The sequence below is a fragment of the Vicia villosa genome, linkage group LG6, assembly GCF_029867415.1.
Source record: "Vicia villosa cultivar HV-30 ecotype Madison, WI linkage group LG6, Vvil1.0, whole genome shotgun sequence".
NCBI lineage: Eukaryota > Viridiplantae > Streptophyta > Magnoliopsida > Fabales > Fabaceae > Vicia > Vicia villosa.
The window spans coordinates 34,015,500-34,029,334 of record NC_081185.1 but is presented as its reverse complement, the minus strand read 5'-3'; the positions used below and the strand labels follow the sequence as shown (position 1 = coordinate 34,029,334).

At 31.4% G+C, this 13,835-nt stretch overlaps 1 protein-coding gene across 1 annotated transcript; it reads right to left on the bottom strand.

The window, feature by feature from the left end:
• Positions 1 to 3,981: 3,981 nt before the first annotated feature.
• On the bottom strand, positions 3,982 to 6,781 carry LOC131611426 (cystinosin homolog). The gene is made up of 8 exons (XM_058883453.1): positions 6,484 to 6,781; positions 6,247 to 6,379; positions 5,326 to 5,415; positions 5,109 to 5,233; positions 4,970 to 5,012; positions 4,728 to 4,845; positions 4,393 to 4,442; positions 3,982 to 4,312 (listed from the first exon to the last, which is right to left on the bottom strand). The coding sequence occupies exons 1-8, from the start codon at positions 6,600 to 6,602 to the stop codon at positions 4,175 to 4,177; spliced, it is 816 nt and encodes a 271-aa protein (XP_058739436.1). The 5' UTR covers positions 6,603 to 6,781; the 3' UTR covers positions 3,982 to 4,174.
• Positions 6,782 to 13,835: the final 7,054 nt, after the last annotated feature.

Below are 13,835 nucleotides of genomic sequence, written 5' to 3'. Positions count from 1 at the left end.
GATAAGAGGAACTTACATTACATAAAACTCGTTGCGCTTGTCAGTGAGTTTTGTAGTCGAATAGGAATAGATTAGGAGATTGAATTTATAATAATCAATGATAAGTCAGAACCAGAATCAGTTGATAATCACTTTTTTTCTCTGATTTCTTAAACAAAACAATCCCCCATAATCACTTTAGTTGGTTAATAATAATCCAAGAGTCCTTGAGATATGATATTCAAGTTTTCGTTACCGTAAACTACAATTTAAATTACTCGTTTTTGACCCATGTGCGACAGCGGATCATAGATTCCTAATCTTACTACTTTTAACAACTTATATACCCAAGTCTTATTCTTTGGTCTTGCTTTCTCCATGGAAGCAAGCTTTGATACTGCCAAAAAAAATTTTGAAGAGCCATTTCATGCATACTCAAAGGTTCATCAGACACTTTTCTATTTTGAGCAGAACTACATTCTTATCTTCATCTGAGCCAGATTCTTACTCAGTTTCAGAATGTGAGTCCTTAGTGCAAGATTGACTCCTTCGGTATCTTTGTCTAAATCTTCTTATAAACAAGAGAAGTTGTTTGCAAGGTATTTTGTTGCTGACCTTGAGTTACGGTGCAAGAGTTTTCAATCTTGCTTTCTTTAGATATCGCAATGAGCAAATCAAAATTGAACCTTGATTGCTTCAATAAGCACACTTGTCCCACGAATCAATCTTAAAGATTAAAAATTATTCCTACTCACAAAGCAAATGGCTTAATGTAGAAAAAGATCCTTGATTTCTTCGCAGACTTGCCCCACGAGTCAGTCTTAAAGGTTAAAAATCCCTTCATACTCATAAAGCAAATGACTTAAAGGAGAAATAAGTTTCTTGACCTGAAGAGATTTGACTGAATTTCTCTATATGATTATCGTAACACTCCTTTCAAATCATATAGTTATGTGTGTGCACTTTGCACACCATTAGTTTGAATTTCTCCATATCATCTTTTTTCAGCTTTTGTAATTTTCATGTTTTATCAATTGATAGGAGTTCGTATATAAGACTAAAGAATGTGTTGTATAATTTTCTCACTAGATCTTTTGATTGTACCACTGTTAAGGGTTATGCACATCCAGGCTCTGATACAAACTGAAGGTGAGAAAAATATACACAAGAAGGGGGTTGAATTGTGTATACCAAAGTTTTTTTTTTTTTGCAATCTTGATTCATAACCTAGTAGAGGAAATCAGATTCTGCATCAAGAAGAATTAAGTTAGACTAGAGTCTGACTTCATAGTTCAATGCACAACAGAATAATTAAATGCATAAGTAAATAAAGTGACACACGATATATCCTAGTTCCTCATAAACTGAGAGTAGTGCAGTCCCCTTACAGCACAAGAGATTTTCACTATAATCATTCAGATTACAATTTGCTCAATCAAACTAGAAAGATAAATCATTGCTCAAGCACGCATGCAAAAGACTTCTTTAACTAAACCTACAATTTAGGACTTCCTACTCAAGCCCTCAAGCAAGACATTCCTTGCTCAATCCTACAGATCAAGACTTCCTGCTTAAGTCCTCAGACAAGAGACTTCGTGCTCAATCCTCCAGATCGAGACTTCTTGCTCAAGCCCTCAAGCAAGAGACTTCCTGCTCAATCCTCCAGATAAAGACTTCCTTCTCAAGCCCTTAAGCAAGAGATTTCCTGCTCAATCCTCCAGATTGAGACTTCCTGCTCAATTCCTCATACAAGAGACTTCCTGCTCAAGCCCTCAAGCAAGTGACTTCCTTGCCTAAACCTCAGTTCAGAACATCTATTCAATCATAACTGAAAGAGACTTGTGCTCAAGCATGAATGTTGGAGACTCCAGATTTTTTTAATAAAAGAATCTGTTATTAACCTTTGTGTTTATATGTGTGCTTCTTAGTTAAGCAGATACACAAAGGTTTTACACTTTGAGCAAGATACAAGTTGAGTAGCTCCTAAGTGTATAAGAATGAAATCTTCATTATTTCTCTTCTTCTTCAACACATATGATCTTCATTTGTTGTGCCTTCTTCACATATTCTTTATTTTAACTCTCCTAGTCATATGTGAATATGTCTTACTCTGCTCTCTTTTCTTTAACACACAATAACCCTTTTTGTTAGATTTTTGGTTCTTTTGTGTGTTTCTCTTATATGTGTTTTATGTGTCACATAATTTTTCTCTCAATTCTCATCGTGTGATCTGGTATCACATTCTTGTGTACACACAGTCATGCACACACATTTTCTACTTCAATTTTCTTCATTTATAGAATATGAAAATAAATTCGTTGAAGATTGAAACTACTCATAATACAAGTAACTGTTTGAAGATTGAAACTACCTATAGTACAAGTAGCCGTTGAAGGTTGAGACTACCTATAGTACAAATAGCACTTGAAGGTATTTTGCTATAACACATAAAATGAAGTTTAAGTATAGCTAGCATAAAGACGTTGAGATGAGCAGAGTAAAGTTTGTAAAAAAGCTGAAGAGATAGGATCCTGACAACATTACTTTCTTGAATAGACTTAAAGTAGTTTTACGTTGTCATGCAATCTTCTTTAGATAACTTCATATTGGAGACTTCTTGTAGACGTTTGTTGAAGCTTGAATAAAGTCATTGTTATCTTTTATATTGAACTTCCTGAATCGGTGGCTTCTTATAGAATTAGTTAAAGCTTGATTAGAAGTTAGAGTATGTCTTCAGAACCTAGTTAGAATGAGACTACAGAGTCTTAAGTTCACGGGTTCTGAGTTTTCCTTTATCAGAATCTTGATCAAACTAATCTGGATGAATACTTTTAGAGTTGTTGACTTGAGATAGACAATAATCCTTTGAAGTAGAGACTTCAGAACTGTTGATGAAGCTTGTTCATAAGTTTTAGAGTCATTCCTTATAACAGCGTCTGCTTGCTTCGCGTGACTCTAGTCTTCAAACATTGATGGTCTTTAGATTTCCAAGTAGGCTTTAACACAACATCAGAGAAACTTGAGTAGACTTTTTCAGAGCATGAAAGCTTGGTTCCGATCCTTTAGATTCAGAACAATTTTGCATATCTCTTAATGATTCTTCTAAGTGTTTACCTTGATTTATATCAAGGTTAATGTCTTTTGATTCCTCGCACTTGAACAACCATCGGTAAAACTCTATTGTTCTAAAATACTTTGTCATCATCAAAATCTTTTAAGGATTTGAACAAATCTTATTCCAACAGATGCAACAAATTATTATTTTCATACGAGATCCTAAATTCCTTCGCTAGAAGTTAGACAATCAAGTGAACACCTGTGTGTTTGTGAGCTCCAAGAATTTTATTGAAATCCCCTTTGCATGCACAAGAAAGATTGTGATTATTTTGTACTTGAGATAATGATATTCATAGTAATTGACAATATCATTTTTTAGCGATGTGATTCCCCTGTTTGCTTAGAGATTTCCATAAGGGATTTAGCTTGTCTTTCAAGGCAATAACTTTCAAAGAAGTTGCACCTTTAGACTAAATAATCCTTTCATGAAGATTGAATTTACATGTTTCTACACCCATTTCTAGTTTCGTAATTGCAATTTTATCCCTATTTATAATCCGTTGAGGTAGTTCAGACAAAAGGAATATCATAAACATTGTTAACCGCAAAGAAACATTTTACCATAGATGGTTGTTGATCATTAAGTGGAGGGTTAGTATTTTGTGATTGAAGGCTAGACCATGGAATGACAACGGTGGCTTTGTTTTGGACGGTGACAGCGGAGGTCATGGTGGAAAGCGACGAATTTAGGCTTGATTAAGAAAGAACTAAGGTAGAAAGGAAACGGAGCTTAATTGTATGTTTTTCGTTCAAAAAAATCGCCAGAGTAAAATCATGATTCTTCATAAATTCAATTTTTTTCTTGTTATTAAATATAAATTTGTTAATGGATTTTATAGGCTGAAAAATAACAACTCAAATAAGCTATGCAAAACTCATGACAGATGACAGAGATGATTCATTTTATAGATATTGAAGTTCTAGGAGATAATATGTGAAATTTCAAAATTATAACATTCATTCAAAAAACTTAATTTTACAAACCAAACATATTTCATTTCTATCCAAAACAAAACTATTAACCAAACACTTTTTTTTTTTATATTGTTCCCTAGAATAAAATTCACAAAACGCTCCCTTAGACATTTTGAGACAATGTTGGATCAGACGACTTGGCGGCATTATCATATTCAGGAGTTGTCTCTGGTTTGCGTTTTCTTTCGGGATATAACACATAATGTTGGATTATGAAGAGGATGTCAAAGAATATAGACACCTGCAATATTGTTAAAGAATGAGAAATCATGTTCATCAATAATATTTCTTAAAGTAAAAGAATGATACACTGATACATACCAAGGATAGCAATAGCTTTCCAATGTTTCCATAGAAGTTCACCCATGAACCTGAAAAACAAAGATGCAATAATCTTATAATCATGTCGCTTGAAATAAAACCAAGTAGTTTTAAGTTTTTGAAAGTCCTGTATAGGTTAGTCATAATTCAACCTTGGCAAGACGACTAAGAGTCTTATTTAACCATAGTTTAGCCGTAACAAATCTATTATGAGGCTACATTTTTTCACAGTTTCACAATTTTGAGACTCTGATGTAGTTCACCTTGCACGACAGACAGACGTGTTTGAAACTATAAATTTAGACAAGATAAATTAGTTAAGGAAGATAACTTACTTTGATCAATGGATTGCATAGCCATTTGTAGATAGTTTGCTACCCCTCCAGAAAAGTCGAGTAGAATGTTCTCAATACTCCATCCATCAGTACTTTTTCTCTTAAAGTTCATCACGGCCTATTGTCACAAACAAAATTATTAGTCGAGTTAAATGAATGTAACATGTTGGTTTAAGATTCAATTCTAGACAAAATAGCATTTATTTATAATTCTATATTAGTGTAAACGAATTAATCCTAACCTGGGGAATATATTTGACGACGGTCATAGTAACTTGAATGGTACTGCAAGTTGATCAATTTCAACAAAAGTCAGAAAAAAATGTTGAAATAATCAAACTTCCATAACCAATTATGCATCAAAACTAGTTATAAACATACGTGAAGATTGAGAGAAGCCAGAGCCAGTGATGGTTGTTCAATGCCACAAAGAAACACACAGCTGCTACTGTCCATGCAACAGTGACTATAGCCCAAGCGATTTTAGATACTTTTTGGCTTCCACGCTGCATGAAAATAATCAAAAAATTTGTTACTTTTAGTTAGGATAATTTATAAGTTCATGACAAGAAGAAGAATAAGGAAAAGTTGCACTAACATCATAGATTGCAATTTGGAACAATGAAACTGCTGTTAGTAGAACAGCATGGATTGAGAAAGCAACATCATTTGCTGCCACTGGTATCATCTGCAAAATATTAAAAACATAAAAAGTAGTCAAACTTCTGAAATGCTAATTAGTCAAAAAGCTAACATTTAAAAGCATAGTTTTATAAATATATCATATTCTCTCCGGCCTTATTTATAAACAAAGATTCATTTTTTAGGTTCATTGAGTAATGAATGTATCTGATCTATTATGTAGACCAAATACATTCATTATTCAATAACTCTGAAAAAAATCTTTGCTTATAAATAAGACCGTAGGGAGTACAGTCTAATCTTTAGTTTTTTTTAATTCATTTTACTCGATGAGTCATAGTTTTAAAAAAAAAAAATCTTATTCTATTTGGTCATTATTATAAATAAATATTTTTTTAAAAAATTTTAAATAAAAAATGAATCTAATCTATATTTGAATTTAAATACATCAAGTTTTAATATTTCTTATAAAACATTTAAATAAAAGATGAATCTAGTCTATATTTAAGTTAAATACATCAATTTCTTAATAAATTTAAAAGTGAAATATGTATTATAATAGTGATTATTTAATAAAAAAGAGAGAGATATTTTATTCCGTGACTCCTTTTATTTTCCTTCCGAAAGCCCCGTCTTAAAATGGAATCTTTTACTATATTTTCTTTCCTCTTTCTTTGACTTTTTCATATAATAATGCATTTTCTCTCTCTCCATACAATTTTTCGATAAACATGAACCAGATCAAGTTCAATTAACAGTGTCACAATTTACAAATATATATTAAAAAAATATAAAAAATAAAAATAAAAATATCATCTCATTTCACAAGATATCAAAATCTAAATCATGAATTGAATGTTAATAGAAATTCACAAACCTGTTTCTCTCCATATTTGTGTCTATATTGATTCTGAATTGCAGTGCTAAAGTACAAAGACGCATTATATATAAGATACGACGAGTGCTTCGTCAGATTCAGCAGCACAAAATCAAAGTTCAGCCCCACAACACTATTAAAAAATATAAAATAAACAAAATATCAATAAAAAAATTACACAATAAAATAATAATTATGAACTATGATATTTTCTGGGTTTGTTTATATTATTATTACCTTTTCCTGCGGAAATTCAAGATGACTTGAGGCCAGAAACTAATAGACCAACAAACAAAAGCAAACCATCCAAGAGCTTCATAGGAGACATGGAGTGGAACTGAATTCCAAGACGACATGATTTATTCCAACTTTGCTCAAAAATTTTCTCCTTAAAAAATGAATTATTAAGGTGTGCGTGTGTGGTGGACCCAAATAATGTGTGTATGAGTTTTTGACTCACGAGATTTATAGGCAGAATTTAAGAAAAGAAAAGTGGTTTCTTTTTTCCTAAAATTAAGAGAATTGTATATAGACAGGATTTGTGACAAAAGGAGTACTAGTATAGTTGTATTTTATAGTATGCATTTTTACTATAATTGTAAAATAGGGAGTAATAGTTAAGCGGTATTTTATTTTTTTGGTTAGAAATAGTTAAGCGGTATTCAGTTATGTGAAGTTTATATTTCACACAAAATTGAGTGAGTTTGTTTGTATTTTTTAGCTGTCATACACTGAAGTTAGTTTCCTGTATTTATGCCGCTATAACATCAATTATTGTTTAATCTTTAGGAGTATAAGGTAAGACTTAATAGTTGATAATACAGATTTAGTTTTTCAAATATTTCTAAATATATTGAGCTTAAATTGAAGAGAAAATAAGAAAATGCATCGAGACTGTAAATTAGTGGTGTATACCATTATGTATTCAAATCAGATTTAAAATTTTAATTATTTGTATAATATAATAGAATGATATATTTTTATTAGATGACGATAAAAAAAAATTTACATTATCATTGCATCTTCATTAAACTCTAAATTTAAATGACTTCATTTTTTCTTCTTAAGTTGCTAATGGTTGTGATTAGATGAAAAATGAATTAGATCGTATGGATCACTCCGTTAAATCTGTTTAAAATTAGAACTCATATATTTTAAGGGTTAGACGACACGTATAGATAGCAGGTAATCCGCTAAATTCACATAACTATAATAATAAAATTTTATTTTAATATTTATGTTTTCTCATTTTAAATCAACACATTTGTTTTTTTCACTTTATTAAATTTTATCTATATTTTATTTAATCTTTTTATTTTAAATATTATATATAATTTAATATAATTAATATTTAATTATTTTTATGTTTTATTCACAATTTTTATATTATAATACTCCCTCCGTCCCAAAATATAAGAGAAAAAAATGCATTTTTCTTGTCCCAAAATATAAGAGAAGAAATCATCTTTCATTTCTTTCAAGGTAAAATTAAATGCAAATTGCATTTAACTTACATTCTCTCTCATCATTTCTATAACCAACAACCAATTAGAATTTTTTTTACATTTTTCAAAACACTTTATTTCAAGAAAACCATAAATTAAATGATTGTGTTTTTACTTTTCTTAATAAACGTGATTTTGTTTTTTTCTCTTATAATTTGGGACGGAGGGAGTATTAGTTTCTCTTATGTTGAATATTATTTTATATAATTTAAATATATATTATATTTTAAAACATATATTATAGTATTTATAAAAAATAATAGGTTTAAATAGTCTTTTGATCCTTGTAAGTTGACGTGTTTTTTATTTTCGTCTTTGTATCTTATTTTTCTTAAAAATAATCCCTAAATGTTAAAATACTTTTGGTCTTAGTCCTTAAAGTTAAAATCCGTAAAAAAATCGGTAGGTTTTTTGTGAATTTTCTTTCAAATTTTCGTGCGAATTTTAATTTTAGAGACTAAAATCAAAAAGACTTTAACATTCAGGGATCATTTACAAGAAAAATAAAATACATGGACAAAAATCAAAAACACCCCAACTTACAAGGACCAAAAGACTATTTAAGTCAAAATAATATATTGCTTAAAAATATATTATATTTAAAATAATATATTTTTTATATTTTAGTTTTTAAGAATTAATATTATAAATTTTTATTTTTGATTAAAAAATAATAAATAAATAAATAAATAGTTCGTATAAAATTGGGCGCAGTCCAAAGCCAATCCGTATAAATCGGGTTTGGGTAATAGTTTTTGAACTTCGGCTCTTAATAAATACTTGAGGCGTGTCAAAGCCAATCCATTTAAAATTGAATACTTCCTTTTGACAACTCTAATTTCAGTCATGCAAATAGTTCAACTTATTGCCTGCAACGTTATAATCTATCGTAGTTTTTTTTTTTATAAATTATATCACTTAGGTAAAACAAAAATATCTAAAATAAATGATATTTTCACTTTTTAATTTAATAACTTTTTTAATTATGTTTTTCAAGGTTAAAATTAAATATTACACTCTGGTATAACCTCAGAAACAAGAACAACTATTCTTTTTATAAAAGAGAGGGCCGAAGCCCAAAATCATCAAAATAAAAAAAAAAATTAGCTGTCATACATAAAAAATTTTAAAAAATACATAATTCAACATTAAAAATTATAAAACAGTATAGAATAAATTTTTTTCAACGTTTCATAGTCAATGTATTCAACAATTTTTTTAATATATTTTGTTTGATATGAATAAACTTCAAAAAGATAATATAATTTTTGTCGTATATCTTTATTGATATAATATATTAATATTTATAAATCAACAAAGAGAAAGTGAGAATTTTTTAGTTAAAAATTTTAAAAAATCATAATTTTTTAATTTTTTTTTATAATTTATATTAGAGATAAAGAAATTGTAACATAATTTAGTGAAATATGAAAATTCGTATTTTTGCTAAAACAAAATTGTCATGCGAGATCACTATAAGAAAATTTTCGAGTTACTACCACAAATACATTAGCTAGTTTTGTAACAAATCTGTATCAAACAGAGTTAGCAAATCTCTAAAACGAAAATGTAACAGATGACGGTCTTGAGTTTAGGTGTTCTAGCATTTCAGCTACAATATTATTGCAAAATAATCAAAATAAATCTCGACCTAAATTTTCAAGCGATTATTTTATACCATAATTGTCAATAATTAGGTATTTGTTTAAATAAACAAAATTAAAATTCTTAAATAATATTATTAATGAAGTTTTTCATATTTAAACTAAAAATTCTAAAGTTATTTCATATTTGTATGTCTTCACAATTGATTAACTCACTTCACACATTCAACTACTCGCATTAAAGCAAGTCTTACACCACAACAGTTTTAAAAAACCAACTAAGTAGAAGCGGCAAAGGATGTTTGGGATCTGGGGAAAGAATTTGATTTGATACATAAAGGAGAGGAAGGAGAGCTGGTCCAACAGTTGGCAGTAGGGGTGCAAGGTGGAGAAAGAGGATAATAAGACCTTAGGGTTATCAGAGGGAGTGGAGTGTAATTGTGTGAAGTTATAAATTTAATTAGTTACAATATTAGAGGATTAGGAGGTATGCTAAGAAAAAAGAGATCCAAAAGCTTGTACAGCAGCATAAACCATTGGTGGTTTGTATTCAAGAGACAAAGATGGAAGATGTTGATAGAAGGAACTGCGGCTTGTTATGGGAGTCTGATGAATTTGATTTCGCTAGTAAACCATCTGAAGGAAGATCAGGTGGTATTTTGACGATTTGGGACAAAAGAGCGTTTTCAGCAACTAGTATTCAGATGTATGATTCGATTCTCTGGTTGGAAGGTGAATACGGAGAGGAAGAGAAAAGAGTAATCATAGTAAACACATATGCTCCATGCGACACAAGAAGAAAGCGAGAATTATGGAGATGTTTGTCTGAAAGAATACAAGAAAAGAATGGTGACAGAATATGTATAGCAGGAGATTTTAATGCTATTCAATAAGAAGAAGAAAGAACAGGAGCAAATGATAATTCGAAAAGAGAGGATATGAAGGGTTTCAATGAGTTTATCTTAAGCTCAGACTTGGTCGATTTTCCTCTACATGGGAGGAATTTTACTTGGTCAAGGTCAGGCAGCACAATAATGAGCAGATTGGACAGATTCCTTATCGCAGAAGAATGGTTTAGTTCGTGGCCTACAAGTACGCAATGGGCATTAGATAAAGGATTATCCGACCATTGCCCCATTCTACTTGGTGGTTCTTCGCAAAGTTGGGGTTCAAAACCGTTTCGCATGTTAAACTGCTGGAAATATCTAGATGGGTATAACGATTTCATTAGAGAACAATGGCTGAATATGAAAATTGATGGATGGGGGGTGTATGTTTTAAAAGAAAAACTGAAACTGATCAAAGGCAAACTAAAAGATTGGCACAAGCAACACACGCAAAACCTGGAAGGTAAGATCAAGAGTGCTAAGGAAGAACTAAATTTGCTTGAAGTTAAAGGTGAATCATCGACGTTATCCACAATGGAGATAGACCGTAAAAGAGAAGTGTACTTGAATCTGCACAAGCTCATGTATCTTAATTGTAGTATCCAATGCCAAAGAGCTAGGATCAAATGGGTGAGAGAAGGAGATGCGAACTCCAGTTATTTCCATGGCTGCATTAACAGAAGAAGGAGAGAAAATGATACCTGGCCCTAGAAGTGAATGGAAGAATGACAAAGGAAGCAAATATTATTAAAAATGAGATTTTCACTCATTTCCAGGGGCTGTTTAAAGGCAGAGGTGTAAGACCTATTCCATCTAATATGTTCTTCCAAAAAATGGAAGAAGGTGACAGAGATCGGTTGGTTCAAGAGTTCTAAGAAGATGAAATCCGTAGAGCGGTATGGGAATGCGAGAGCTCAAAAAGCCCATGCCCTGATGGAGTGAATTTTGGGTTTATAAAAGATTCTTGGGAGGCCGTCAAAGGGGATTTTTTGAGAGTCCTAGCAGAATTCCACACTTATGGAAGGATGGTTAACGGAGCAAATAGTTCTTTTATAACAGATCAGATGTCACGACATCATAGATGACATCCGGATTCTGTCATACTAGAATTTCAGTTTGTCCTCAAACAAAGCTAGCTCACAAGCACAAAAATAATATTTACATAAGGTTAGCAACACCAAATGAATGGTTCAAACTTGACTTACATGCATACATGATAATCATCCCTTGCTTGTACAAGATCACAATATGACTATGAATCAACTTCTAAACACAAAACATCTCAACACAATTGCATTAGGAAAATAATGTTCATTCTTGAATCACCTAAGTTTCACTTCATAAGTCATGAAGGACAAAGTGGAATGATAGCACAAAAGACTAATCACACTCACTAGCAATTGTGCACATCCAAAACAATTCATGTATTCATCTCCACTATGCAAAAGAAACAATCGAAACAAAGATCACGAAGGGCTTTTTTGGTTGTAAATTGGCTCGGGTTCCAAACAAGTGGCAATATATACACGGCCATTGAACCAAAAAAGGTGAATAATCATGGAAAGCATTTATTTACTTACACAACTCATACATTCTTGTTACCCTTTTGTTTCTCAACATACAATGCATTCTTTTCTTTCTTTGTATCATTTTGATTCCATTTTTTTTCTTTTATTCTTTCTTTTCTTTTTCTTTTTCAATTCTTTTCTTTTTCAAAGAATGATATTGTACCACCATTTTTTTTCTTTTTCTTGTCTTTAGTAGACCCCTCTCCCCAACTTTACACATTTCACTCTATCAAAACATTCATGCTTTCCATTCAAAGTTTAATTGTCATTGGGTTAAGTGTTTATCAAAGAAACTTTTCAAGTGAATCAAGATTTTTTTCTTTTATTTTTTTTTTCACCAACAAACTAAATAAGTAGGATACTTATTAATTTTTTGCACTTTTATTTGATTCACTTGACAAAAAAAAAATTTTTCAGGCTCAAAATTGGTTACAAATGATCGCGCTCTCACTCGTAGCCTTTTGGATGGTGGTTTTTCTCGTACTACAGGAAAAAATTTGCCTCGATCACTTCTAGGTTCTAAAGCTTCTCGACAAAGCAAGATTAAACATGAATCGTCTAAGTTAACACCAACTGCTAGGACACACATTTTTTCTATACAATGGAAGTCCTCTCACATTTATGGTTATGTCCTACTTTTGATTCAAACATAAACAAGATTTACAAAATGCAATGCGGCAAAAAAATTTTGTATAAAGCGCCTAATTCATGGTCACACTACAATCTACAAAGAAATAAAATTATTACCTTAGCATGTACCTTATCAAGAGTATTATCATCACCATCCAAGTTTGATGTCGACAACACTTGATATTTACATTGCTTCTTTGAGCATCACAATCTTTACAAGGACAAACAACAACAAAATTTAATATACACACTATATATATACATAATATATACAGTCTACCTATAATTATTCAAATAACCAAACATAACTAAATTGAACAAAACATACTATACTAATTAACAAAACACAATAAACTAATTAAACAACTATACTAGATTAATCTAAGTCAAAAGCATAATGTACTAATTAACCAAAGGCATAAGTTGCCCACAAAAATAAGTTTGGGTGGCACCCATGGCTACCGAAGTACACAAAACTTCATCCGCATACGGATGGTACAAAAGTCATGGTCACAACATACTAGAGCATACTAAGCATAAGTTATCAAAACACTAAAATAAAACATAAGTTACCAAAAGCATTAAATAACATAAACTAATGCAACAACAATAAATCATCACTCCTCCACATCACCCGCATCATCCTGCTCATCATCTCCATCATCATCACCATCAACATCCATCCCCTCTCTGAAGAATGGCATGTCCTCAAGTCAAGCACAATGCGCCTCATGCTCCTCATTTGTAGGAAAAGAGGGAACATCCGCCGGATTGCATTGGTGGCGGTACAGCTTTACCAAAGAATCATGAATCATAGCTTGCGATCTTCAGTTAGCATCAAAGTAAGCCCAATTATACCTATAAGCTAACTGCTCATTATGCTGACCAGCTGGAGGTGCCATGGCTTGAGGTTGAGGTTGGTTCTGAGGAGCCATCTTAGGAGCTCAGTATCTAGAAACATAGGTTTGATCCACCACACTAGTAATATTCATGTGAACCAAATCCATAATCTCCACACCTGCACGGCGGCAAAGTCCCATAATGAGACTGATCGGTCACCATTTCTACTACTTTTCATTCTATTCTCGGTAATATTTTGTCATAGTTTGCAACATGTTAGTAATTTATTTTAGCATTTTGGTCAAGTATTTAGTGTTATGTGTTTTAATCTTTGTTAAGTTTATTTAGTAGTTTAAGAGTTCCTTTGATGTCTTTTTTTGGTCTGGATTGGTAGTTTGCATTGCCTCAGGTACTATGGTCGAACAACGGAGTTCTGAATACATCAAGACAGCTTTTGGAAGGGCCAAAGAAGCTGACACGGTCTGGTGGTGTCATCTGACACGACCGTGTCAGGAAAAGAAGAAAAAAAATGCAATTTTTGGGTACAGGAAGCAT